This window comes from Bos javanicus, chromosome 9, assembly GCF_032452875.1.
Source record: "Bos javanicus breed banteng chromosome 9, ARS-OSU_banteng_1.0, whole genome shotgun sequence".
Taxonomy (NCBI): domain Eukaryota; kingdom Metazoa; phylum Chordata; class Mammalia; order Artiodactyla; family Bovidae; genus Bos; species Bos javanicus.
In genome coordinates this window covers 13,357,830-13,383,022 of record NC_083876.1, presented here as the reverse complement: position 1 = coordinate 13,383,022, position 25,193 = coordinate 13,357,830, and the positions used below count along the sequence as shown (strand labels likewise).

The window sequence follows — 25,193 nt, the reverse complement described above, 5'->3', positions numbered from 1 at the left end:
ACTACATCAAGTCACAATAGAAACTCTACCCAGCATTATGTTTGAGCTATATTTTCACAAAAAAAAGGGTGAGAGTTCCCAACAATTCACATGACTCATACTGGAGGATTTTAACCCTCACCTCAAAAAGTATTTAATACTCAAGAAATATTCTTCTGACACATTAAGTCATATAGTTGCTAGTCCACTCACTAGCTAGTAATAGCTCTCACACTTTTTATTAAAGATAGTGATTGATTTTGCTGTCATAGAAATAAACCTTTAATAATTTTGTCATCTAAGTTAAAGATTTACCAGTGCCTCAAACCAAAGAATTATTATAGCAAGTCATATTTAACAAAACAAAAAATAAACATTATTACATACCTGACAAATAGCATATCCAAAACCATTTGCAGAAATATTAACTGTAGTTGGCTGTACTACAGCAAGCTGAATAAAAGTGAGAAAAAAGTAAATAAGGCTAAGTATCCATATCCAGGTCCCCCCAACCAGCACAGACCACTGTTTTCCCTCATCAGGAGTGTGAGCTGTCTGCACGCTAAAGCTCTAACTTTACATGGAAAATACATGTAGGAAAGTTCAGTAGTAGGAAGCTGCTGCACAGCACAGGGAGCCCAGCTAGGTCTGTGATAACCTAGAGGAGTGAGACTGCTGCAGGGAGAAGCTCAAGAGGAAGGGGATATATGTACACATGCAGCTAATTCACTTTGTTGTACAGCAGAAACTAACAGAGCATTGTAAAGCAATTATACTCCAATAACAGAGTCTCTAAAAATTTTAATGTAAAAAAAGGAATTCTTTTACACAGGTCACTATGAAAGTCAATTTTGATGATGATTAAATAATAATTACTATGACAAAAGTAATACCTTTTATATGTTTTGACAATTAAAAATACTCTTCTGCAAATAATTTCATTGGTATGTAAATATACAAAATTATGGTCAGTGTCTTTAAAAACATTACTAATTTCTGTTCATGGTTTAAATTACCTTCAGACATATGAAAATTAGATAAACAAGAATCCATAAAATAATAATGATTATTAGCAAGTTGTAAGCAAAATGTTATGATCACACATTTCTTTTTCTTTTTTTTTAAACTGAGGAGAACTGATTATTCCATAAAAAAGAACAGATCGCAGGTTGCCTATTTCTTTGTCTAGACAAATCACTTAGATACACATGTGCTGGTTTTAATTAGCATCATGGAAATTAAGCATTCTGTAGCCTGAAATGTTATCATTCAACAAATAAAAACTACATATTCAATAAAGAAAAATACAGTTCAAACAATTACTCTCTATAATGCCTAAACAGACTCTGTGCTTTTTCCTCTATCCTATTTAATCAAAAGCGCACATGAATCAAATTGCTGCTTCATCTTGTGTGTAATAGAAGGCTTCACACAATTATTTTTCAAGTCAATAAAATCCTCCTTCCTTCCCCACTCACCTTACTTCCTCCCACAAATGTTAAACAGTAAATAAGTATTTTCTTTAGACCTGGATCAGGCATGGTAGGAGATGAAAAGCAAGAAGTTGAAAATACAGTCCAGTACTGATACAAGATTAACAAAGTGTATTTGGGGGTATAATTAAAAAAAAAAAAAAGAACTTTACACAGCCCCACAAGTCAAAAGTTATGGGTAAACCAGGTAAGAGGGGTGAAGGCAGAGGAAGTGCACATTAGTGCTATGGAAGCCCTTCTGCAGGGACTGAAGCAAGAAAGATAAGAAACAGAAGCCATCCCTTCCTCCTCAAGCCTCCCTTAGCACCCAAGTCCCTGGCCTTTCTGAGAACACAGTGACATGCCGTCACTGACCTGGACCAACACTATTCCTTCCTTTTCCTTTGCTATCACCCCTTCTCCCTCGGGTTCTAGTCCTGAAGTTACTGCTTTCCTCCATTACCCTCAACTTCCTGCAAGGTTAGCCAGGGAATAAAGTTAGGGTCTAGCACAGTCCTCTATCCCATGTTTAAGGAAAAAATTCTACTACTGGTTCTATCAACTCCGAAGAGGAGTGTAGTACAACCAAAAGGAACATGGTCTTTGAAACAATGGGTTCAAATTTTAGCTCTACTGTTACTAGCAACATGATTGTGGGCAAGTTACTTAAACTCCCTTAGCCTCGGTTTTATAATATGTATAGTGGGGATTAAAGTATTTGCTTCTCAGTCTTGGTTTGAAAAGTAAATACAATATAACACACACAAAGAAATCTGGCACAGGGTCTGAAAAGAGTAGGAGCTCAAAGGGTATTCATTCACGTCCCAATACGACAGGACCCATGTTTTCACCTTTTCCAAATCTTTGCAAAGTTCTCATCCCCTTCTCCCTTCCCCCGCTCAGCAAATTCAACCACAGAAGGGTACTCCTTCCTGTCAGGAGAGGGCTCTGGGAAGAAGTCTTTGTTGAAGTCAACAGAAAGGAAATCATCAGCAGAAGGGATCAGCTACACATTCAGATAACCACCCCCTTGTCCACACCTCTGCCGTCTGGAGGAGAAAGCGGTTCTGTGTGTCAATCACAAACTTCACAGGACTCAGTGAACCGGACCCCTCCACAGTCACTTGGATATTTGTCTCTTCTACATTCATTAAAGCTGCAAATTCAGATAGGGCCTTCAAGGCCACAATGGTGTCCTGTTGTGGGGAAAAAAAAGGTTTGTGCACATAAGCATACATTAAGGCTTCCAAAGAGTAAATTTCAGTAATGTTTAGGATACCACTATACACTCATCCACCTTTCTTGGATGAGGACCTCACCTAGGTCCACCTTTGAATTTGGTTGACCTGGATACAGGAAAGACTCAGAAAACATCTGCTGACTAGAACTGAGATCCTACTGTACCGGATACCACAGGGAACTAATTTATCCTATATGAGTATCAGATATGATGTCTATATCAATGATGGAAAAAAATTAAAATTAATAACTTAAGCCTTTAAAGTTACTAAACCTTTAAACTGCCATGTTATTTTATGAAGTCATGAAAAAAAGGAACCACATATAGTAAATATATATATATTCAATATATATATATCAAACCAGTCATTCCTAAAGGAAATCAACCCTGAACACTCATTGGAAAGACTAATGCTGACACTGAAGCTCCAGTACTCTGGCCAACTGATGTAAAGAGTCAATTCACTGGAAAAGACCCTGATGCTGGGAAAGATTGAAGGCAAAAGGAAAAGAGGGTGGCAGAGGCTGAGATGGTTGGATGGCATCACCGATTCAATGGACATGAACTTGGGCAAACTTCAGCAGATAGTGAGGGACAGGGAGGCCTAGCATGCTGCAGTCCATGGGGTCACAAAAGAGTCAAACACGACTGAGCAACTAAACAACAACATATACATTTAATTTTGTATTTAATTAGTTTTGGGCTTCCCTGCTAGCTCAGCTGGTAAAGAATACGCCTACAATGCAGGAGACCCTGGTTCAATTCCTGGGTCAGGAAGTTCCGCCAGAGAAGGGATAGGCTACCCACTCCAGTATTTTTGGACTTTCCTTGTGGCTCAGATGGTTAAGAATCTGCCTGCAATGCGGGAGACCTGGGTTTGATCCCTGGGTTGGGAAGATCCCGTGGAGGAGGGCATGACAATCCATTCCAGTATTCTTGCCTGGAGAATCCCAATGGATAGAGGAGCTTGGCGGGCTACAATCTATGGGGTTGCAAAGGATCAGGCATGACTAAGCACAGCAGAGCAGAGTTAGTTTTACATATATACAGTTATTTATATAGATAGATAGCTAAAGAAATTGAAAGCGATCATCACTCACCTGGGTAGACGCAAAACCTCCCAAGCTATTTCTCTGCCTGCTTAGCCACCTCATAATCGGAATTCCCTCAGGAACCCGATGCTGCAAGAAATGTGAGAGCAGTGCATAGGCTGCAACTTCAATATCCAGGGAGCTCGGCTGCCAGGATTCAGACAGTCTGGACACCAATGACACCCAGAATTGCAGACCTCCTGCAGGAGAAAAGTAGTAACAGTCTGGCCAATTACAGAAAAATTACACTTGATACCATTGAACATTCCTACACTGGTCCAAGTTCTCCTTGACTAGCATAAAAATACACATATTTCTATACATGTGTATATTTCTGCCAAGCAAATATATGTATAATCACACACACATACAAATAAACATGTCTCTTCTTAAAATTATTAAAATTTATAAATTTTCATCCTTTTCCTATTACTTATATATGAGGACATTTTGATGAAAATATTTTCCGAAGAGAAATTCCATATGTCTGGCTTAAGACTAAACAGCTATAAATTTTTTGAAAAAACCCTAGTATATTCCAGACCATCCCCAAATATTTTCGGACACATTGGAAAGAAACTTATTCTGGGAATCTGCCATTAAGCAGCTCTAACATTCTAGGAAACACTTCTTTTTCCATTATCTGAAAGTTAGTGTTATAAGTTCAAAATCCAAGACCCCAATAAAAAAATGAGAGACCCTGGCCAGCTCAACAATCTTCCTAGAGATGGTCCTGCTAGTTCCCGGGAGAAACATCCTACTTAGTACCCACTCCCCCTTCTCTCAAATATTACCATTTAGATGACGATTACATTTGAGTGGAAGGTAACACAACTACCACTTAGCCAAGCAGAGAAGCAGAAATGTCAAGAACTACTTCAGCCTCTAGGTAATAAATCTTCTAGTCCCCAGCACTGCTAATAGGATTTAACCTAAATTACTGCTAACAACTTGGGTTCGATCCCTGGGTTAGGAAGATCCCCTGGAGGAAGAAACAGCAACCTGCTCCAGCATTCTTGCTCAGGAAATCCCATGGACAGAAGAGCCTGGGAGGGCTACAGTCCAGGGGGTCACCAAAAGTCAGACACGACTGAGGACACATGCACTGCTAATAATAACACAATATTTTTTACAGTCTCAGAAGCCTCTAAAGCACTTTCCATATTTAGCCTGTTTTGAATTCAAAGAGATTCAAAATCAGTCGACATCACCTAAAATTATTTTTGCCCACCCCATCCCCTTCCACCACACACACACACACACACACACACACACACAACTGATCCCTGACTGTAGAGGCCATTTAGAAGTAATAACATGTGTACTTTTTGTCCTATTGTAGCCCACAAGCAGTGCTGTTAAAAAATCATACACACAGCTTGCTAATGGCATTTCTGATATTTGCATTTCTGTTAGCATTTTAATTCACATTTTTGAACACTTGCTACATGGTAAGGCCTGCACATTATCTCATTTAATCCTCACACCAATCCTAAAAGAGGTGTTATTCCCCTCTGACAGATAGGGAACCTGAAGCTCAGAAAGGTAACAGAACCAGAATTTGAGCCCAGGTCTTTCCAAAAACCATAGCCTTAATGATCACTCAAGGCCACAAAACCAGAAATGGCATCAGACAACTCGAAGGGTAACAGACACAAGGCAGAACGTGTCTAAAAGAAGGAAACACCCAAGGCACGAAACTCTCTAGAAAACATCTTGGGGAGAGCAGCAGCAGGGTGACCGTGTCAGCCCATCCTGATTTTACCCGCGTTGCATTTTCATCCCATTCAGATGTTAAGTGTAATCACCTCCATATCTGGTGTACAAAACTTTCTCATATCATGCACACATTTCACAATGCACAGGGGTTACACGCTTTACCTTCTTGTTCTGCTCTCCAAGTCAGCATATCCAAAGCTTCCTTGGCTTTAGGGCTCCTCCCAGATGACAGTGCATAGGTTACAAGTGCCAGGGTGTAATTGTCGGAAATTCCCCTATCAAATTCAGACTCCAAAAAGTTGATAGACTCCTGCACATCAATATTAGGCTGGAAAGAAAAGAATACACATTTTACTATTCAACATAACCTGTCACCACATACATATTTATATAAAAAGTTTTTTCAAACATTCATTCAAAAACAAGTTCAGTGTCTATTAAGCACCTGACTTTGTCTTAGACAATGGAAATCACCCCTGATCACTGACAATTAAAGATCTGCCATGTATTTTGAAAAAATACCACTTTTCAGGTTCTACAAGCAAACAGGCACCATGCTGTAGAGGGAATAAAAAATAAGAAGTGGTGTTTTTGCCAGTGTTTCTCCCATTGACTATCATGAACTAAGACAAGGACATAAAAGGTATCCTGAGAAAGATACTTCACATATATGATCTAAGGTGCTGAAGCTCTAAATTGAGGGGAAAGGTTATATCCCACATGCCTAGAACTAGGCTAGGAAAACTGCAGGAGCTTAATACTGAGAATGGCTGCTTTTGATCATTTGCAGTCGGCAATAAGCAGTAAAAGGCATCAATCACTGAGACAGCTCTGGAGCAAAATTAAGCTCATTCGCATAACTTTCTGGGCACACCCATCCTCACCCAGACACCCATGCCCACTTAACATGCTTTTTAGTGGGTGTACTTTTTACTGGGGCTTCCCAGGTTAGTAAAGAACCTGCCTGCCAATACAGGAGACATAAGACATGCAGATTCGATCCCTGGGTGGGGAGATCCCCTAGAGGAGGGCATAGCAACCCACTCCAGTATTCTTGTCTGAAGAATCCCATGGACAGAGAAGCCTAACGGGTTATAATCCACTGGGTCACAAAGAGCCAGACATGACTGAAGCTACTTACCACACACGCCTGTACTTTTTACTAAATTAGTAGACATTATAATTGCTCCAGGGTATTTTAGAAATTAAAAAAAAAAAGCCCTTCACAATCTAAGTATGCTAGAACATATTCCCAAATTCTGAAGACTTTTCTGTCCTCTAAAAAATTAATTATCATTATCCAATGATAAAATATGTGTTGACTTATCTTACCAATAACAAGAACACTTAATGTTACCAAGCATTTTTAAAATGCTCTTAGCTTACTCAAAAGAGTGGGTTGATATTTTCATTCTCAGCTGTTGGAATGTGTTCACAAATCCAAAGCAAAAGAATATTCCAATTCAAGACTTCAAATGTGATGGAATATTGCAAAATTCTTTACGTTTCCAGACATGTATTTGACCCATCAAGACCTACCTTTCTTGTGATTTCCCACCCATTATTTATTAAAGATTAAATACCTGATACTTTTTATATCCCAGGAGAGAAGTCACAATATAAGCTGTAAGAGTTACAGGACTTTTATTGCCACCTTGAAGTTCACTGTGGATCACTCTTCCTGGCTCCCAAAATTCACCGTTGGATTTCTGATGTCCTTTGAGCCAGGTATATGTTCTGTGTAACACATTCTGATCAATGTCTATGTAAGGATCAGCTTCAAGGAAACATCTTAAAACAAAAGCTGACAACCTTGGTGAAAGGGGGGAAAAATTACATAAAATACACTTTATGAAGTCCTCCAAATTACACCAAGCAAGAAAACACCAACAATAACACTTTTCCCCCATCAAAAGATTCTCCAAAGGGCCAGTCACTGAAGAAGGAGCAGAAGGACAGAAAACAACCAAGAGACAGAAAGTAAACAACTCAGCCAGGCAGTGGGCATAGCTTCCCGTAAGTGCGGCAGGGAAATTCCAGGTCAGCTCACAAAACAGCAGAGTTGGTAAAGAACTTGGAAATCATCTCATCCCACCTCATTATTTTATAGGCTAAGAATCTGAAACTCAGAGAGGGTTAAATAAATTGTCCAAGGTTATTCACCTGTGGACTGTTCTGGGTATTTACCTAGGAAGATCTCATTGCACGTTTGGTTCAACCCCAAAGCAATGGAAGAAGTATGTTTAATCCACAATCAAACTGTAGTACTTTTAAGTAGAGCAAATGGATATTTCTATCCTACAGGACAGGAATCAGCAAATTACAGTCTGTGGGCCAATACTGTCTGGGCCAAATAATACAGCCCGCCGTCTCCTTATATGTACCTCTTCCCACCCCTACCCTCCACCTAAAATGGCTTTTTTTTTTTAAGGAAAAAGGAAGAGAGGGTGAAGGGAAGAAGAAAAAACATACAACTAAGGTTCTATGTAGCCAACAGTGCCTAGCATATTTACTATCTGATCCTTTAAAGAAAAAGTATGTCAATCACTGCTACAGAACACCAAATATCGAGGTGAAAAGAACATCAAGCAATAAAACACTGAAACCTTTCTATTAATGGATCTATATCCTGACTCGTGCCAAAAGAAAATCTGAAGCAGATCTGTTTCATCCTATAAAAGATTTAGTGTGGTAAATATTACAAATATTCAATGTGATGTAGTTCTCTTTAACTTTGGGTATGCAGAAGAATTCACTTCCAGGCCCCCATGAAGTTAGGCATGGCCCCAGGACCAGCTCTGATCACAATAAAGTGATAAGAAATTGTACACATAGGCTGAAGCTTTGGATTGCCAGTGCTGGATATCCCAGCCTTCTATCCCAGACTGCAACAAGCCTGGAGGCTCTGGGTGAGACAGGGAGACAGTGGCTGAAACAAAGATGCAGAGCCCCCTGGTGACCCACAGTGGAAATGCAGCATGCACACAACATTTGCTAATCAACTACTGAGATTTAGAAGGTTTTTACCACAGCACACTTTAACTGACTCTACTGATATAATTAGCCTGTCTTTTTCTGAATGTAACTGAAGTTGAAGATAGTTCAAGAAGAGATAAGTTCAAAATAAGCCACACAGAGCTTTCATTCTGGAGGAAACTCTGAATGTTCATTATTTGACCCCCTCAATGGTTTTTCACAAAAAAATAACTTAAAGAAACTACATTGACTGTATTACCACAAAATTCATGTTGCATTGTCTCTGATTAAAAAAAAAAAAAAAACTGGACTCCCCAAGTGGTCCAGTGGTTAAAACTCTGAGCATCCACCGCAGGGAGTATGGGTTCAATCTCTGGTTGGGGAAATAAGATCCCACATTCCGTGCAGTGAGGCCAATAAATAAATAAAGCATTTTTCAAAGTGATCTTTAAAAAAAATCTTAAAAGAACTATGTCCCAATACCCTGTATTTCTAACCAATTTTTCTTGCCAGCTGCACCATCATCATAAAGTATTTTATTGCTGCTTTTCCCACCAAAAAAAAAAAGAGAGAGAGAGAATTTATGGCTTATCTTTTCTAAATAAAAGCATCTGATTTATTAGTGTTTTAAAACCATATTTGAAAGGGAGAATCTCTTAAATTCAGGCTCTGGAAAACGCAGGCTCCAAGCAGATACAGAGATTCACCTGTCAATTTCATGGCCATCATGACCTAGTAAGAGTCCATTCCATGACATGCACTTGTTCCCCCAGCAGAAACACTTACCAAGTGCTTCCAGAAGGGTCATCATTTCCGAAAGCACTGAAAGAGCCATCTTCCCTCTGATAGAGCAGTTCTCTCTGGTAACCTGAAGACAACAAAACAGATCATCAATGTAATCAAGTTTCAATGAATGGAAGTTTCTAATCATGACTCCATATTGAGGAGACATGGGCAGACAATGGGAAAGAAGACATGAAATCAAATAACATTGAATATTTTCCACATTATGTACTGTGGGAGATTAAGAACATCAGCACTTTCCAAGTAGAATGTACAAATTAAGAACTGAGATAGCCCCAAACTGGAATAAAGTCAGAATACCATTACACTATACATTAGCTAGAAATGGCTAACATTTCTAGCCATTCAAAAGCAAGTAAATTAAGGACTCTCCTGATGCTCCATCAGCTAAGACGCTGCACTCCCAGTGCAGAGGGCCCAGGTTCGTTTCCTGGTCAGGGAACTAGATCCCACATGCCATAACTAAGACTTGGTACAGTCAAATAAATAAATAAATAAATACGTTTTTTAAAAATAAAGCAAGTAAATTAAAAAGTGGAATATTTAAGTCTGGCATTAACTACAATGGTTTCAATGTTTGTATGCTAAGTTGTTTCAGTCGTGTCCAACTCTTTGCAACCCCATGGACTGTAGCCCACCAGGCTCCTCTATCCATGGGATTCTCCAGGCAAGAATACTGGAGTGGGTTGCCATTCCCTTCTCCAGGGGATCTTCCCAACTCAGGGATCGAACCCAGGTCTCCCTCATTGCAGGCGGATTCTTAACTGTCTGAGACACCAGGGAAGCCCAATTTAATATGAAATATTATGATAAGTCAACAATGACTGTGTGTCAGGAACTAGTCAAAGCCCTTTACAGGTATAACTCTGGTACTCCCACAACTCTATGATTATCCCATTTTTTAGAGATGAAGAGACAGGAACTCAGAATACATCATGTGCAAGGTCACACATTGGTAGGCACTGAAGTTAGGCACTAGCCAAGGTCAATCTGTTTCCAAAGCCGCTGCTTCCTACTAATTCACTGAGCTTTTTCAATAACTAATATATGAAAAGTCCTTTCCCACCACCCCTTCCCCCAGGGACCATAAGTTCGTTCTCTCTAAATCTGTTCCTGCTTTGTAAATAAGTTCGTTTGTATCATTTCTTTTTAGATTCCACATATAAGGGATGTCATATGCTATTTCTCTTTCTCTGTCTGACTTACTTCACCCAGTATAACAACCAACAAGGACCTACTACACAGCACATGAACTCTGCTCAGTGTTACATGGCAGCCTGGATGGGAGGGGAGTCCAGGGAGAATGGATACATCACTACGAACAAAGCTAGTGGAGGTGATGGAATTCCAGTTGAGCTATTCCAAATCCTGAAAGATGATGCTGTGAAAGTGCTGTACTCAGTATGCCAGCAAATTTGGAAAACTCAGCAGTGGCCACAGGACTGGAAAAGGTCCGTTTTCATTCCAATCCCAAAGAAAGGCAATGCCAAAGAATGCTCAAACTACCGCACAGTTGCACTCATCTCACATGCTAGTAAAGTAATGCTCAAAATTCTCCAAGCCAAGCTTCAGCAATATGTGAACCGTGAACTTCCTGATGTTCACGCTGGTTTTAGAAAAGGAATAAGAACCAGAGATCAAATTGCCAACATCCGCTGGATCATGGAAAAAGCAAGAGAGTTCCAGAAAAGCATCCATTTCTGCTTTATTGACTATGCCAAAGCCTTTGACTGTGTGGATCACAATAAACTGTGGAAAATTCTGAAAGAGATGGGAATACCAGACCACCTGATCTGCCTCTTGAGAAATGTGTATGCAGGTCAGGAAGCAACGGTTAGAACTGGACATGGAACAACAGACTGGTTCCAAATAGGAAAAGGAGGACGTCAAGGCTGTGTACTGTCACCCTGTTTATTTAACTTCTATGCAGAGTACATCATGAGAAACGCTGGGCTGGAAGAAACACAAGCTGGAATCAAGATTGCCAGCAGAAATATCAATAACCTCAGATATGCAGATGACACCACCCTTATGCCAGAAAGTGAAGAGGAACTCAAAAGCCTCTTGATGAAAGTGAAAGTGGAGAGTGAAAAAGTTGGCTTAAAGCTCAACATTCAGAAAATGAAGATCATGGCATCCGGTCCCATCACTTCATGGGAAATAGATGGGGAAACAGTGGAAACAGTGGCTGACTTTATTTTTCTGGGCTCCAAAATCACTGCAGATGGTGACTGCAGCCATGAAATTAAAAGACGCTTACTCCTTGAAAGGAAAGTTATGACCAACCTAGACAGCATATAAAAAGCAGAGATATTACTTTGCTAACAAAGGTTCGTCTAGTCAAGGCTATGGTTTTTCCTGTGGTCATGTATGGATATGAGAGTTGGACTGTGAAGAAGGCTGAGCGCCGAAGAATTGATGCTTTTGAACTGTGGTGTTGGAGAAGACTCTTGAGAGTCCCTTGGACTGCAAGGAGATCCAGCCAGTCCATTCTGAAGGAGATCAGCCCTGGGACTTCTTTGGAAGGAATGATGCTAAAGCTGAAACTCCAGTACTTTGGCCACCTCGTGCGAAGAGTTGACTCATTGGAAAAGATCCTGATGCTGGGAGGGATTAAGGAGAAGGGGACAACAGAGGATGAGATGGCTGGATGGCATGACTGACTCCATGGACGTGAGTCTGAGTGAACTCCGGGAGTTGGTGATGGACAGGGAGGCCTGGCGTGCTGCAATTCATGGGGTCGCAAAGAGTTGGACACGACTGAGCGACTGATCTGATCTGATAGGTATGGCTCAGTCTCTTCCCTGTTTGCCTGAAACTATCACAACATTGTCAATCAGCTATACTCTAGTAGAAAATAAAAAATTTATATATATATAAAAAGTCCTTTGCACAGTACCTTTTACATGCTCTCAAAAAACAATAGACATTGCTCTCTAACATGGGTATAGAAAAGGACTTTCTAACCATCCAAATTTAAGAAAAAAAAAATTGATAATAGCAACAAAATTGTTTAAAACCTTCCCACGGCAAAACACTAGAGGCAAAGTTGAAAGACAGATGATCACCTAAAGGGAGGAGAGGAAGAGAAGGGGAGAAAAGGGAAGGGATGCTCCAGGTCCCTCCAGCACTAGAGGAGGTGCTTCTGTGGGAAGATGGACCAACCTGAGGGGAGGGCCAAGTGACTCGCCTGAGTCACATCAGCGGCAGTTCCCAGGACGGGTTCCTGTGAAACCCTCAGAAAGATGAGATCAGCGCGTAGGGAAATGACCCCTCAGGTGGCTGACCTCCAACCATCGCCATTAATATCAACAACTGGCACAGTTCTTTCGCCAGGAGCAGCCAGCCCAGAGGAGGGGGATGACTCGCAGATAGTCTCCAGGTATGGAGTACATTTCCTGAGCTGGTTTAGGTGAAACTGAGACTCCAATCCTCCAGCTCTGCTCCCTGGGCAAAAGAGGAAGGAACCAGAACCAAGTGGATCTCCAGTGAGGCGCCCTTCCCTGTCTGAAGCCACCCATGCATCATGAGAGAACCCATGGCTACTTGTCCTCCAAGCCATCCAATTCCATAAGAGAAACAGACAGCTTGCTTGGCTGTAAGCTTTATTGTTTGTATAGTAATTCAGTGTTCCAGGGTAGTCACCTCAATTGGAGACTTTTCATCTCCAGGTGAGAAAGGCAAAAACATGGTTATCTCCAAAATGTATGAAGAAATAAGAGTATTGCCTTTAAGTTCATAGTTTTATGAAGAGCTCTTGCGTTAGAAAGTAATATATAATCAGAATTAACAGACGCTTCTAAAACTTAAAATAATGATGCATGAACTGTTATTTATAAAGGGTCGGACAAGATACATACATTGTGGGCCATGAATTTTCTTTGGAATAGTCATGAATGTAAAATATTTACAATTTATCATAATAAAGAGGAAAGGACCACTCATAGAAGCACATAGAAAAGTAAAGTTCTAAACATAATTTGTCTTAGTTTATGACAAGTGTCATAATTGCATACAAATAAAAGAAGTAAAATCAGCTGTTTGTGGCTGTATCAGTATCTTTCTCTGGCCCCCCCCCCAAAAAAAAACGGATTAAAATATTCTCTATACTAAAAGAAAAGTATTCATTATCAGCTTCCTTACTCTTTCTGACATGAAATGGACAGTGAGAAATTCACCAACATTTTCTTTTCAGCATCTTCACTACTGCCTCTAGCCATTCTTGTGAAGGCCAAATGCAACATCAGAGTTCTGAAACCTATTATTCCCTGTCTTTATTTCAACAGAGAAAATATAATGTGTTTTCAACCAAGTTTGGTCTGAGTCTTACTTGAAAATACGAGCTGCAGGAACTACAATTTAAATATTTGAACAAGTTTTCATTTTATGATTCTATTTTTCTTTTTGACAGTAAGAGACACTTCATTCAATGATGTAGTTATTGTTTTGATAAAAAAAAAAAAAATACAGGGTTAGGTCACAGGGCTCCTGGGCCAAGCATGATTTAAGGAAAACCATGCGCTGTTCACAAATGATATTTAATAATATAATCATGACTTGTGTGAAAGCCACTTTAATCCCTTAAAAAAATTAAAACAACTACAGTATATTTTTTAAAACTTTGGCAAACGTGATGGCAAAAGGAAAAACAGAGTCTCTGAAATGAGGCACTGATCTCATAATGAAAATCACAACACCAAAAAGTTTTTGTCTGCTATTCTATAACTAATATGATTTAGTTCATCATGTGAAAAGATGCATTTTTGAGGAGCTCACTGGAGAAAACTCTAGAGAGTCCCTTGGACTGCAAGGAGATCACACCAATCCATCTGAAAAGAAATCAATCCCGAACATTCATTGGAAGGAGTGATGCTGAAGCTGAAGCTCCCGTACTTTGGCCACCTGATACGAAGAGCTGACCCATTTGAAAAGACCCTGATGCTGGGAAAGATTGAAGGCAGGAGGAGAAGAGGACGACAGAAGATGAGATGGTTGGATGACATTATCAACTCAGTGGACATGAGTTAGAGCAAACTCCGGGAGACAGTGAAGGACAGGGAAGCCTGGCATGCTGCAGTCCATGGGGTCACAAAGAGCTGGACAAGACTGAGTGACTGAACAACGACAACAGCTGGACAGAGTCCAGCCACTTCACCAGCTCAAAAGGCAACAGGCTCAAATCCCTAGTCACATTTCCTAGTTCATAAAAACCTGCCAAAGCCAGGTAGACACTGTGGTGGTTAGAAATAGCCATGTATCGCGGAAACACCTGAGAGATCTTCTAGACCCTCAACCTCCACATCAGGATGATCAACCTAAAGCCCAACGAAGTTAATGCTGATACGAATGCCTTCACCCATTCTGTACATACTGAGGGGCCCAAATGGTGACCCCGTGCAGAAGAGATTCAAGCAGTCCCCACTATCAGGGAACTTACCTTCTAGAGCAGGAGACAGTCAGATAACAGAAAAACAAAAACATTTTAAATAATGTCAAGTGTGATGAAGAATATATTAAGTGGCATAATTTAAGAATATTAAATGGCATAATTTAAGTCAGAGCTACCAACAGGCCAGGGAAGGCCATTTTGAGGAAAACACCACCTGGATGACCAGAAAGAGCCAGCCCTGGAAAGATGTGGGGGAAGAGCACCCCAGAAGACGGCAGGACAGGTGGAAAGACCCTGAGCACCGTGGCCCTGGGAGCACACTAGACATAGCAGGACAGAGTCCTGATGGGATAGTTGCAGGAGAAGTGAAAGAAGGGTCTGGTGTTCACTCAGGGCCTGCAAGCCCAGGCCAGGAATCCGCAGGAGAATTTAAGAAAGTCTCATGATCTTGACATTATCCAAAGATCCTTTTTATTATAAAATATGCAGAAACTGTATTAAAGGTGAGCATGTTGGCAAAGAGTGTTATTTAGGAAGCCACTGGAGTAGCTGGGGAGCAACCACGCGTCAGAAGAAAGCCATCAGCCTGGGATGGAGAGAGTGGAGGAATGTCACACTTGTTTTTAGAGGCAGAACAGACAGAATTTACTTGCTGACCTGAGACCCTATCTCCTAGTTTAGATGCAACTAGGTATATTACAGCTGATAGTTCCTGGGAATTTACTCTGTGTTAAAATACTTCATTTAGTCTTCAAAGCAGCCTTAAGAAGTAGGTACTCATTTACCCATATCTTACAGGTCGAAAAACGAGGCTAGGGAAACCAGCCCAGAGCAGGAGGCAGGGTTCAGAGCCCAGGGCTGACAGCCCCCACGGAAGCCAGAATCATGGCTCCACCTTGCGCGGTAGGGGCTCACCCACCTCCCAGCTCCAGGGCTCTTCCTTCTGCCCACACAGCCTCTACTGCCCTCTGGCGGCTCTGCGCCCTCTAACAACCAGCAAATGCAATGCAGGGCTGCTTTGAAACTGCAGTTTGGCACCTACTTGCTGGGACAGGTCTGGAGGACCAGCACTCCTTTTAGAACAACAACAAAAAACAGATACTGAGGACTTGGAGTGTTCATTTTTTAGGGCATCTGTCAATGCTAACCCATAGCAAAGTGTCTAGTACAGGAACTCAAATTCTTAAGGCGTAAATTATTGTTCCTTAATGGACTTCCCTTGTGGCTCAGCTGGTAAAGGATCTGCCTGCAATGTGGGAGACCTGGATTCGATCCCTGGGTTGGGAAGATTCCCTGGAGAAGGGAAAGGCTACCCACTCCAGTATTCTGGCCTGGAGAATCCCATGGACTGTATAGTCCATGGGGTCGCAAAGAGTCGGATACGACTGAGCGACTTTCACTTCAAATGGTTCATGCTAGAAAACTTATTCTGTCTCTTTAAAGCATTGATATTTGATTGGCCAACATTCCAGAAACATATAAAATATGCAATCAGTGGCATTTTCTAAAATATTTCACTTTATTTTATTTGTTGTTATTCAGTCACTAAGTCATGTCCTACTCTTTGTGACCCTATGGACTGCAGCATGCCAGGCTCCTCTGTTCTCTATACTCTCTCAAAGAATGTAATATATCAAAGAATATCTCAAAGAATGTAATATATCAAGTTATAAAGCACCAGTCTAGTGCCTACACACTCTCTACTTGAAACCAGCCAAACTAAATTTCAAATACAAGTCAAAATCTTGTCTTTAAAAGATGCACAGTTATGAAAAAAAGTTTTTATTCATCTCCGTAACTATAACTATTATGGCACTATACCAACATCTCACCTGATTTTAATGTGGCATGCTGCTGCTGCTGCTAAGTCACTTCAGTCACGTCCGACTCTGTGTGACCCCATAGACGGCAGCCCACCAGGCTCCCCCGTCCCTGGGATTCTCCAGGCAAGAACACTGGAGTGGGTTGCCATTTCCTTCTCCAATGCATGAAAGTGGAAAGTGAAAGTGAAGTCGCCCAGTTGTGTCCGACTCTTCGTGACCCCATGGACTGCACCCTTCCAAGCTCCTCCGTCCATGGGATTTTCCAGGCAAGAGTACTGGAGTGGGGTGCATTGCCTTCTCCGTTAATGTGGCATACACTATGCCAAAGCCTTTGACTGTGTGGATCACAATAAACTGTGGAAAATTCTGAAAGAGATGGGAATACCAGACCACCTGACCTGCCTCTTCAGAAACCTATATGCAGGTCAGGAAGCAACAGTTAGAACTGGACATGGACCAACAGACTGGTTCCAAATAGGAAAAGGAGTAAGTCAAGGCTGTATATTGTCACCCTGCTTATTTAACTTATATGCAGAGTCCATCATGAGAAACGCTGGGCTGGAAGAAGCACAAGCTGGAATCAAGATTGCCAGGAGAAATATCAATAACCTCAGATATGCAGATGACACCACACTTATGGCAGAAAGTGAGGAAGGACTAAAGAGCCTCTTGATGAAAGTGAAAGAGGAGAGTTAAAAAGTTGGCTTAAAGCTCAACATTCAGAAAACTAAGATCATGGCATCTGGTCCCATCACTTCATGGCAAACAGATGGGGAAACAGTGGACACAGCGGCTGACTTTATTTGCTGGGGGGGAGCTCCAAAATCACGGCAGATGGTGATTGCAGCCCTGAAATTAAAAGACGCTTGCTTACTCCTTGGAAGGAAAGTTATGACCAACCTAGGCAGCATGTTAAAAAGCAGAGACATTACTTTGCCAACAAAGGTCTGTCTAGTCAAGGCTATGGTTTTTCCAGTGGTTATGTATGGATGTGAGAGCTGGACTGTGAAGAAAGCTGAGCACCGAAGAACTGATGCTTTTGAACTGTGGTGTTGGAGAAGACTCTTGAGAGTCCCTTGGACTGCAAGGAGATCCAACCAATCCATCCTAAAGGAGATCAGTCCTGGATGTTCATTGGAAGGACTGATGTTGAAGTTAAAACTTCAATACTTTGGCCACCTGATGAGAAGAGCTGACTCATTGGAAAAGACCCTGATGCTGGGAAAGACTGAGGGCAGGAAGAGAAAGGGACGACAGAAGATGAGATGATTGGATGGCATCACCGACTCAATGGACACGGGTTTGGGTGGACTCTGGGAGTCGGTGATGGACAGGGAGGCCTGGCGTGCTGCAGTTCATGGGATTGCAAAGAGTCGGACATGACTGAGCGACTGAACTGAACTGAACACTATACCAAGAGTCCCTGGTACCACTGCTTAAACTAATTATAAGTTTAAGGCAAGCTTGTTAGTGAATTGGCTAACTTTTCCACAGTTAAGAATTAGAAAACTCAGTAAAGACATTATTTTAATGTGAGCTTTTCTTCCAGGTTCCCTCATTATGAAGGGACACGTTTATTCTAAACTAACTGCTGTGTAATAATGATAACAACTTACCCTGTTACCCTGTTTCCAATAAGCTTGCCTCTTGGAAAAAGCAGCTCCTGTATTTATATATTTAAAATATGACTGAATCACTTTAAAAATCAGTGGATTTTATCAAGCAAACATAATTCATAGATCATGAAGGCCATTCCAGGTAGAGGACATGCAAAGATGCATTACATGAAGACCATAGTACTTGGAAAACAGGAAATGTCTTAGTATATAAGTACCATTTTCCTTGAAACATTAATAACGTGTGTTTTCTGCATATATGATAAACATTTGATTTTTTACCATTCTTTTTAAATAAATTAATAGCTAAACTGAAAAAAAACATGGCTGATGCACAAACATATGCAGAAAGGAGAATAATTTTTAAGAGGCAGCTCAGTACTTCCCTGGTGGCTCAGATGGTAAAGCGTCTGTCTACAATGCGGGAGACCCAGATTCAATCCCTGGGTTGGGAAAATCCCCTGGAGAAGGACATGGCAATTCACTCCAATACTACTGCCTGGAAAATCCCATGGACAGAGAAGCCTGGTAGGCTCCAGTCCATGGGGTCGCAAAGAGTCGGACACGACTAAGCGACTTCACTTTCACTTTCTTTCAGTACAGAAAGTACCAATTGCTACATCTTTGAGAATTTCCTAGAGGACTTAAGGACCTGGGCATGAGATGTCATAAATTCCTGCAAAGTAGCAGTCGCTCAGTCGTGTCCAGCTCTTTGCGACCCCATGAACTGCAGCACATCAGCCTTGCCTGTCCTTCACCATCAGATTTTTAAGTGGCTTTAAATTTCCAATCCCTTATGAAAATATAAGCCCCTCCAGGATCAAACTCCTTTAACAAACATCTTAGCAGCAGTCAGTGAGCCTGGAGCTGAGGACAACTAGTGACAGCTGTTAACACTTCTAGCACACTCCACACCATCTCATGCCACAATCACACAGCAAAGCCAAAATCTGTCCATTTTGAAATATAGTCTAGAGTCAACTCTGACCAAAAACAAACCAAAAACAGAAACAAATGTATTTTTACAAAAAAAAAAATATATTTCTAAAATGCTTACCTTGCCTCATAAAAGAAAGGGCTTTTTCTTTTAAATTCTCTGTCAGTTGTTTCTTTTTAGTCAGATAATCCAAAATATAAATATTTGGAGCAAAATTTATCATGTTCTGTTCACCACAGCCATAAGGCATCCGAATCAGGGAGGCTAAGCCATTGATGGAAGAACCAAGAATATCTCCTGAAAGCACAAGACATTTATCAAGGTCAGCAAATCCCCAATAAACATACTTCCTAGTGGCAAAGAGAGCAGAAGGCGCCCGACACTGAAGCACTATGACTGCTCCACCGCCAGGAACACAGCAGAAACTTTGCATCAAGCTTTTAGGAAGACTGGTCAAATAAATGAGAATACGGTGGTACTGAACTTGTAGATTATGCAACAAATTAGGAGACTTTTAGCTCAAAGATACAGCACATATAAGCAAACTGTAAGTTTTTTTTAAAATTTCTAACCAAAATGTCAGGATTTGCATTAGGAAATCATCATTCTTAAACAGGGAAGAAAAGTTTTACTATGAGTATTCTTCATATAAATAGAACTTTATATTGACTTCCTTACTAATACACTATAAATTCTTGAGAAATGACGTTCTAAGGGCAGGGCTTGTGGTATTTTTCAGTGTGCTCTATTTATCAACAACAAAGTAGAACTAACTGGTATATATGTTTCAGTGAATCTCAGGATCAAAACGGGTTAAAAGTATTCTTCAAAGTGAGTAACATACAGTTAAACAAAACACACTCTTACCCACATTCCTCTACCCACATTCTAACACCATGACTCAAGAAAATAAGTAAAAATTTAGAAATGTAAAGGCTGAGTTCTAATTTTGACCTCACTATGGTTGAACTGTATAGAGAAGAATATTCGTCAGTGTGGTTTACTTTAAAAACTTCACCATTCCAAGTCCAAATACCTACTGAAAACTTGCTCCTAAAAAAGTGAATCCAAATAAGAGAGGAAGACTTTCATGTGGGTGGGCTGCAGTCACGCTAGCGTACCATGTCTTAAACTTTAGACGTTAACTTGGAGAAGTAAATACCAGTGCAGGTTTTGTTCCTTATTATTACCACCACTGCACAGTATGCTTTTAATATTCAAAGTGAACATAAACTTGGACTTTTAATATTCAAAGAAGCAAGCCAATATTCACCAAATAAAACACAAACAGGTTTTTTAATAGAAAATGAAAAACCAAACAGGTTTTTTTAAATAAATACTATATAAAAATAAAACTTGAAAAAAAACATTATTTTAAATCAAACTTTAAAATTTAAACTTCAGAATATTCAACAACCACAGGCAGACTCATTCCAACATAAGGAAAGATGGTACACACTCAAACTTCAAGGTTCTTGGGGGGAAGGGATAGTTAGGGAGTTTGGGGATGAACATATATACACTACTGCTAAGTCATTTCAGTCGTGTCCGACTGTGCGACCCCATAGACGGCAGCCCACCAGGCTCCCCTGTCTCTGGGATTCTCCAGGCAAGAACACTGGAGTGGATTTCGATTTCCTTCTCCAATGCATGAAAGTGAAAAGTGAAAATGAAGTCACTCAGTCGTGTCCGACTCCTAGCGACCCCATGGACTGCAGCCCACCAGGCTCCTCCATCCATGGGATTTTCCAGGCAAGAGTACTGGAGTGGGTTGCCATTGCCTTCTCCAGATATATACACTGCTATATTATAAATGGACGCCCACAGGGACCTACTATATAGCACATGGAACTCTGCTCAATGTTATGTGGCAGCCTGGATGGGATGGGAGTTTGGGGGAGAATGGATGCATGTGTATGTATGGCTGAGTCCCTTCACTGTCCACCCGAAACTACCACAACATTGTTAACTGGCTCTGAAAGAAAGTGAAAGTCGCTCATGAGAGAATCAATTCCTAGGCAGGTTTATAAGAAGTCCAGGGTCCCCGAGGAGGAGAAAGGGGTCTGGGGCTCTCAAGGAGGAGATAGGGGTCTGAAATTCTCAAGGAGGAAAGGACAAACGTTTCCTCCTACATTCCTTAGTAAGGATTATATAACAATAAGGTATTTTGCTTGAGGACATGTTTCTCCTTCCTGAAAATCTTCTGACCAATCCTGTTATCTTAAAATGTATATTGTGGAAGTGAGTCTAGTAAGATGTTTACAACCTTGAGACATTCTTTTGATTTACTGTAATAACCAATTTAAAAAATATTTAACTCCCTTGCTAACACTAGCAAGGGGGGCATTCTCCATTCCTCTTCCAACGTCTGTGTCAGAAGCTTTCCCTGTTCCTTTTCACTTTAATAAAACTCTGCTACACAAAACCTCTTGAGTGATCAAGCCTGGTCCCTGGTCCCAAAGTTAAGTCTTCTTCGGAGATGACAAATCCGACACCATTCACCGTAAGCTATCACTCAGTCATGTCTGACTCTTTCTGATACCATGGACTATACAGTCTACGGAATTCTCCAGGCCAGAATACTGGAGTGGGTAGCCTTTACCCCAATACAAAATAAAAAGTTTGAAAAGAAAAAAGAAAGAAAAGAAAAAACTTCAAGGCTCATCCCTCTGTATGTGTGCACACACGCCATACCATCTCCCAGCACCCCACCACTGTGGGAGGTGCTTAAGCAGAATGTATCCTCCTCAACAGAGAGTTCATTTATTTATTTTTAAGAATTATATCTAAGTCTCCCCAAAAAGCCCTCTCTAGAGGGACTGGTTGTTTGGAGTAATAATAAAAAGCACGACACCTGCAGGTGAGATTCAAAAGAACCTCTGAAAAAGTGCCTTAGGTCTTGACACCTCAAAGACCTGACAAATTATTTACATGTCATTAATCGAAACATTTCCAATACTTGGGCTACCTGATGCAAAGAGCTGACTCATTGGAAAAGACCCTGATCTGGGAAAGATTAAGGGCAGGAGGAGAAGGGGGCGACAGAGGATGAGATGGTTGGATGGCATCATCAACTCAAGTTTGAGCAAACTCCAGGAGATAGTGAAGGACAAGGAAGTCTGGCGTGCTGCAGTCCATGGGGTCACAAAGTCGGACACGACTGAGCAACTGAACAACAAAATCTAAACATTTCTTTCAGTTATTTGTAAAGCACAACTATACAGATAAGCCATTTCTGTGGAAGTTCTAATAGTTGAAAGTACTTTGGCAACTAGGAGAAGGTGACTAAGTCAGTGGGTAGCTTCCAGTGGTACACGGTACTTGCCTTCTGCACAGAGAACCACTCGAGGCAGTGGTCTTCAACTTCTAGTTGTCAGAAGCACTAGCAGAACCTTTTCAAAACATGCATGCCCTAGCCATAGCCCAAGGGAGTCTCATTGAGTAGACTGGGAGTGGAACCCAGATATTTGCGTATTTTCAAAGCTCCACAGGAGGCTGTGATATTCACCAGTGATTGAGAGCCACAAAGGCAGAACAACTCCTCCCTCCAGCCACACAACAATATTGTGGCCTGGCTACTCAGAGTGGACTGAACATCAGAAACATCAGCAACACTCGGGAGCCTGTTAGAAATGCACATCCAGGGCTCACCCCATGCCTACTGAGCCAGAATCTGCCTTCACACAGGGTCCCCAGAAGATTCATGTGCACCTTGAAGACTGAGAAGAACTGGTCCAGAACACACCCCTTACTTGCCTTTCCACTGTAATCAGCGGTTGGCAGCAACTAAAATGTTTTTGCAACTCCTTATTTAATTAGGATTAAATAAGAAAATATACCTAAAAAGGCCTACTGTATAGTACAGGGAACTATATTCAATGTCTTGTAATAAACTATAATGGAACAGGATCTGAAAAATAATATATATGTATACATATGTATAACTGAATCACTTTACTGTTCCCCCAAAACACGGTCAATCAACTGTACTTCAATTTAAATAATTCATTAAAAAAGAAAATGCATGTACAAATAAATCAGAAATGTGTATTATCATATACAAATAAACCAGTAGTGACGGTGATATACTCTGCTCTTACCAATTGCAGTGAGCTGAACCCTCTCACTGCCACTCACTGTGTGAGGAGGAAAGGAGAAGCTCAGTGTTTTCAGGGTAGTTTGGAGCGTGCTGTCAGTTAAATCCAGCAAGATGGATTGTGAATACGATTTTTCTATTCCTTCAGCCTGTTGATAAAAAGTAACACAATTAACGTGGTCTCTGTTTCTCTGTTTAGAGAAAACTATAGGCAGATAACGGAGAAGGCGATGGCACCCCACTCCAGTACTCTTGCCTGGAAAATCCCATGGATGGAGGAGCCTGGTAGGCTGCAGTCCACGGGGTCGCTAAGAGTAGGACACGACTGAGCGACTTCACTTTCATTTTTCACTTTCATGCATTGGAGAAGGAAATGGCAACCCACTCCAGTGTTCTTGCCTGGAGAATCCCAGGGACGGGGGAGCCTGGTGGGCTGCAGTCTATGGGGTCGCACAGAGTCGGAAACGACTGAAGCAACTTAGTAGCAGCAGCAGCAGCAGCATAGACAGATAATGAGTTAATCATCTGGCCTGTGTATGGTTAGATAAGTGCCTACAAGGTCTTGGTTCAAACCCATTAATAAATTTTTACTTTCTCTTTAAATTAGAGAAAATAGTTCACAGAATGGCAATGGAAATGATAAAGGAGAAGATGAAAAGGGGATGAAAAACCCTCTGAAATAGGTCCTTTTATTATTTAAAGACAGAGATTAAATACCTTGTCCAAAGGCACCCTTGACAGAGCTGGGATGAAATCCAGGGCTGCCTCCCTCCAGAACACCAGTGCTTATCCACTATGCTGAGTTGCCTTTTTGTGCATCCTGTCTTCTCTGGAAAAAACCTACAAAACCTATTCTACCTGTACTGAGGAATTCAAAAATTCAAAATCTATATATCAACTTGGCACAATTTAACAGGATTCCAATGTCACATAGAGTGTAAATATAACCTGCTTTATAATCATACTAAAAATTTGAATAAGACATTGGCAATTACCTCCAATTGCATGATATATTTTTACATTTAGATGAGAAAAACATTAGGCATTCCTGGAGGGTGGAGAAGATGTCCTACTAGGTCTTGAAAACAAATTTAACCATGAGAAAAACCATCTTCTGCTTCCTTTTCAATTCTGTATTTCCATTTCGTTTTAGGCTTCAAATATTTACCTTCACTAAAATCCTCTGGGTGACGGCATCAGAAGCAGCAGGTGAAACAGCTGTGACCGTGATGGGCACTTCCCCGAGACGTGTTGGCCTGATCGGGAAAAGAACAGTTGCCCCATCCCCACTGGGAACCAGAATGGTCTGTTGGTGTCCCGTGGCATTTATTTCGTTCGAAGCCATTAGAATATCAAATGCATCACTTTTCTCAATGATTACCTTAACCTGGAAGAAAAAAAAAAAGTCATCAAAGGTTCTGTATAATAAATTGCTCCTCAGTAAAATGCCGCTTTGTGCATACATGCTAAGTCGCTTCAGTCGACTCTTTGCAATCCTATGGACTGCAGCCCGCCAGGCTCCTCTGTCCATGGGATTCTGCAGGCAAGAATACTGGAGTGGGTTGCCATACCCTTTTAATTGCAGTTAAATCTGTGAGGCCCAAGATTAGAGAAAAACGAGACAGAAAGGTTCAGCCAAGAAGAGCATGTAGAGGTACAGGAAAAACTGAGTGCTTTCCCACGCTTTTTCCACCTACCTCAAGACAAGTGGGGAAATGGCATTCTTCAAGTCTAACATTAAACTCCCACTAACACTAAATTCTCTCATTTTCTGAGAGCTGGGTTATTTCATGTCATGGTACTACCACCAGCCTGACTCAGCTGTGTCATCCTGGGACACTAGTCCCTTTAGAAAAACCTGAGGCAAACAGGATGAAATGTTATTACACTCATTGAGAATCTCTGCTAAAATTATTCCAAGAGAAGTATGACTCAGACACTAGTCCTGAAGCACATGTTGGTTGTAAACTTTCATAGAGTACATCAAAGTTGCCAGGCTCATCAAGAAGAGTATTTCTCCAGATCTTAGACTTTACAAATTGTTTTTCCCA

The 25,193-nt window shown here is 41.0% G+C and overlaps 1 protein-coding gene across 1 annotated transcript in view; it reads right to left on the bottom strand.

Moving 5' to 3' along the window:
• Positions 1-25,193, bottom strand: part of CD109 (CD109 molecule) — a 134,618-nt gene that overhangs the window by 11,755 nt on the left and 97,670 nt on the right. The window contains exons 21-29 of the mRNA XM_061427218.1: positions 24,311-24,529; positions 23,147-23,291; positions 19,167-19,343; positions 9,264-9,345; positions 7,085-7,313; positions 5,664-5,829; positions 3,792-3,982; positions 2,492-2,647; positions 367-432 (exon numbers count right to left, since the gene is read on the bottom strand). Of these exons, the coding sequence (XP_061283202.1) occupies positions 367-432; positions 2,492-2,647; positions 3,792-3,982; positions 5,664-5,829; positions 7,085-7,313; positions 9,264-9,345; positions 19,167-19,343; positions 23,147-23,291; positions 24,311-24,529 (1,431 nt within the window). The remainder of the gene's footprint in view (positions 1-366; positions 433-2,491; positions 2,648-3,791; positions 3,983-5,663; positions 5,830-7,084; positions 7,314-9,263; positions 9,346-19,166; positions 19,344-23,146; positions 23,292-24,310; positions 24,530-25,193) is intronic.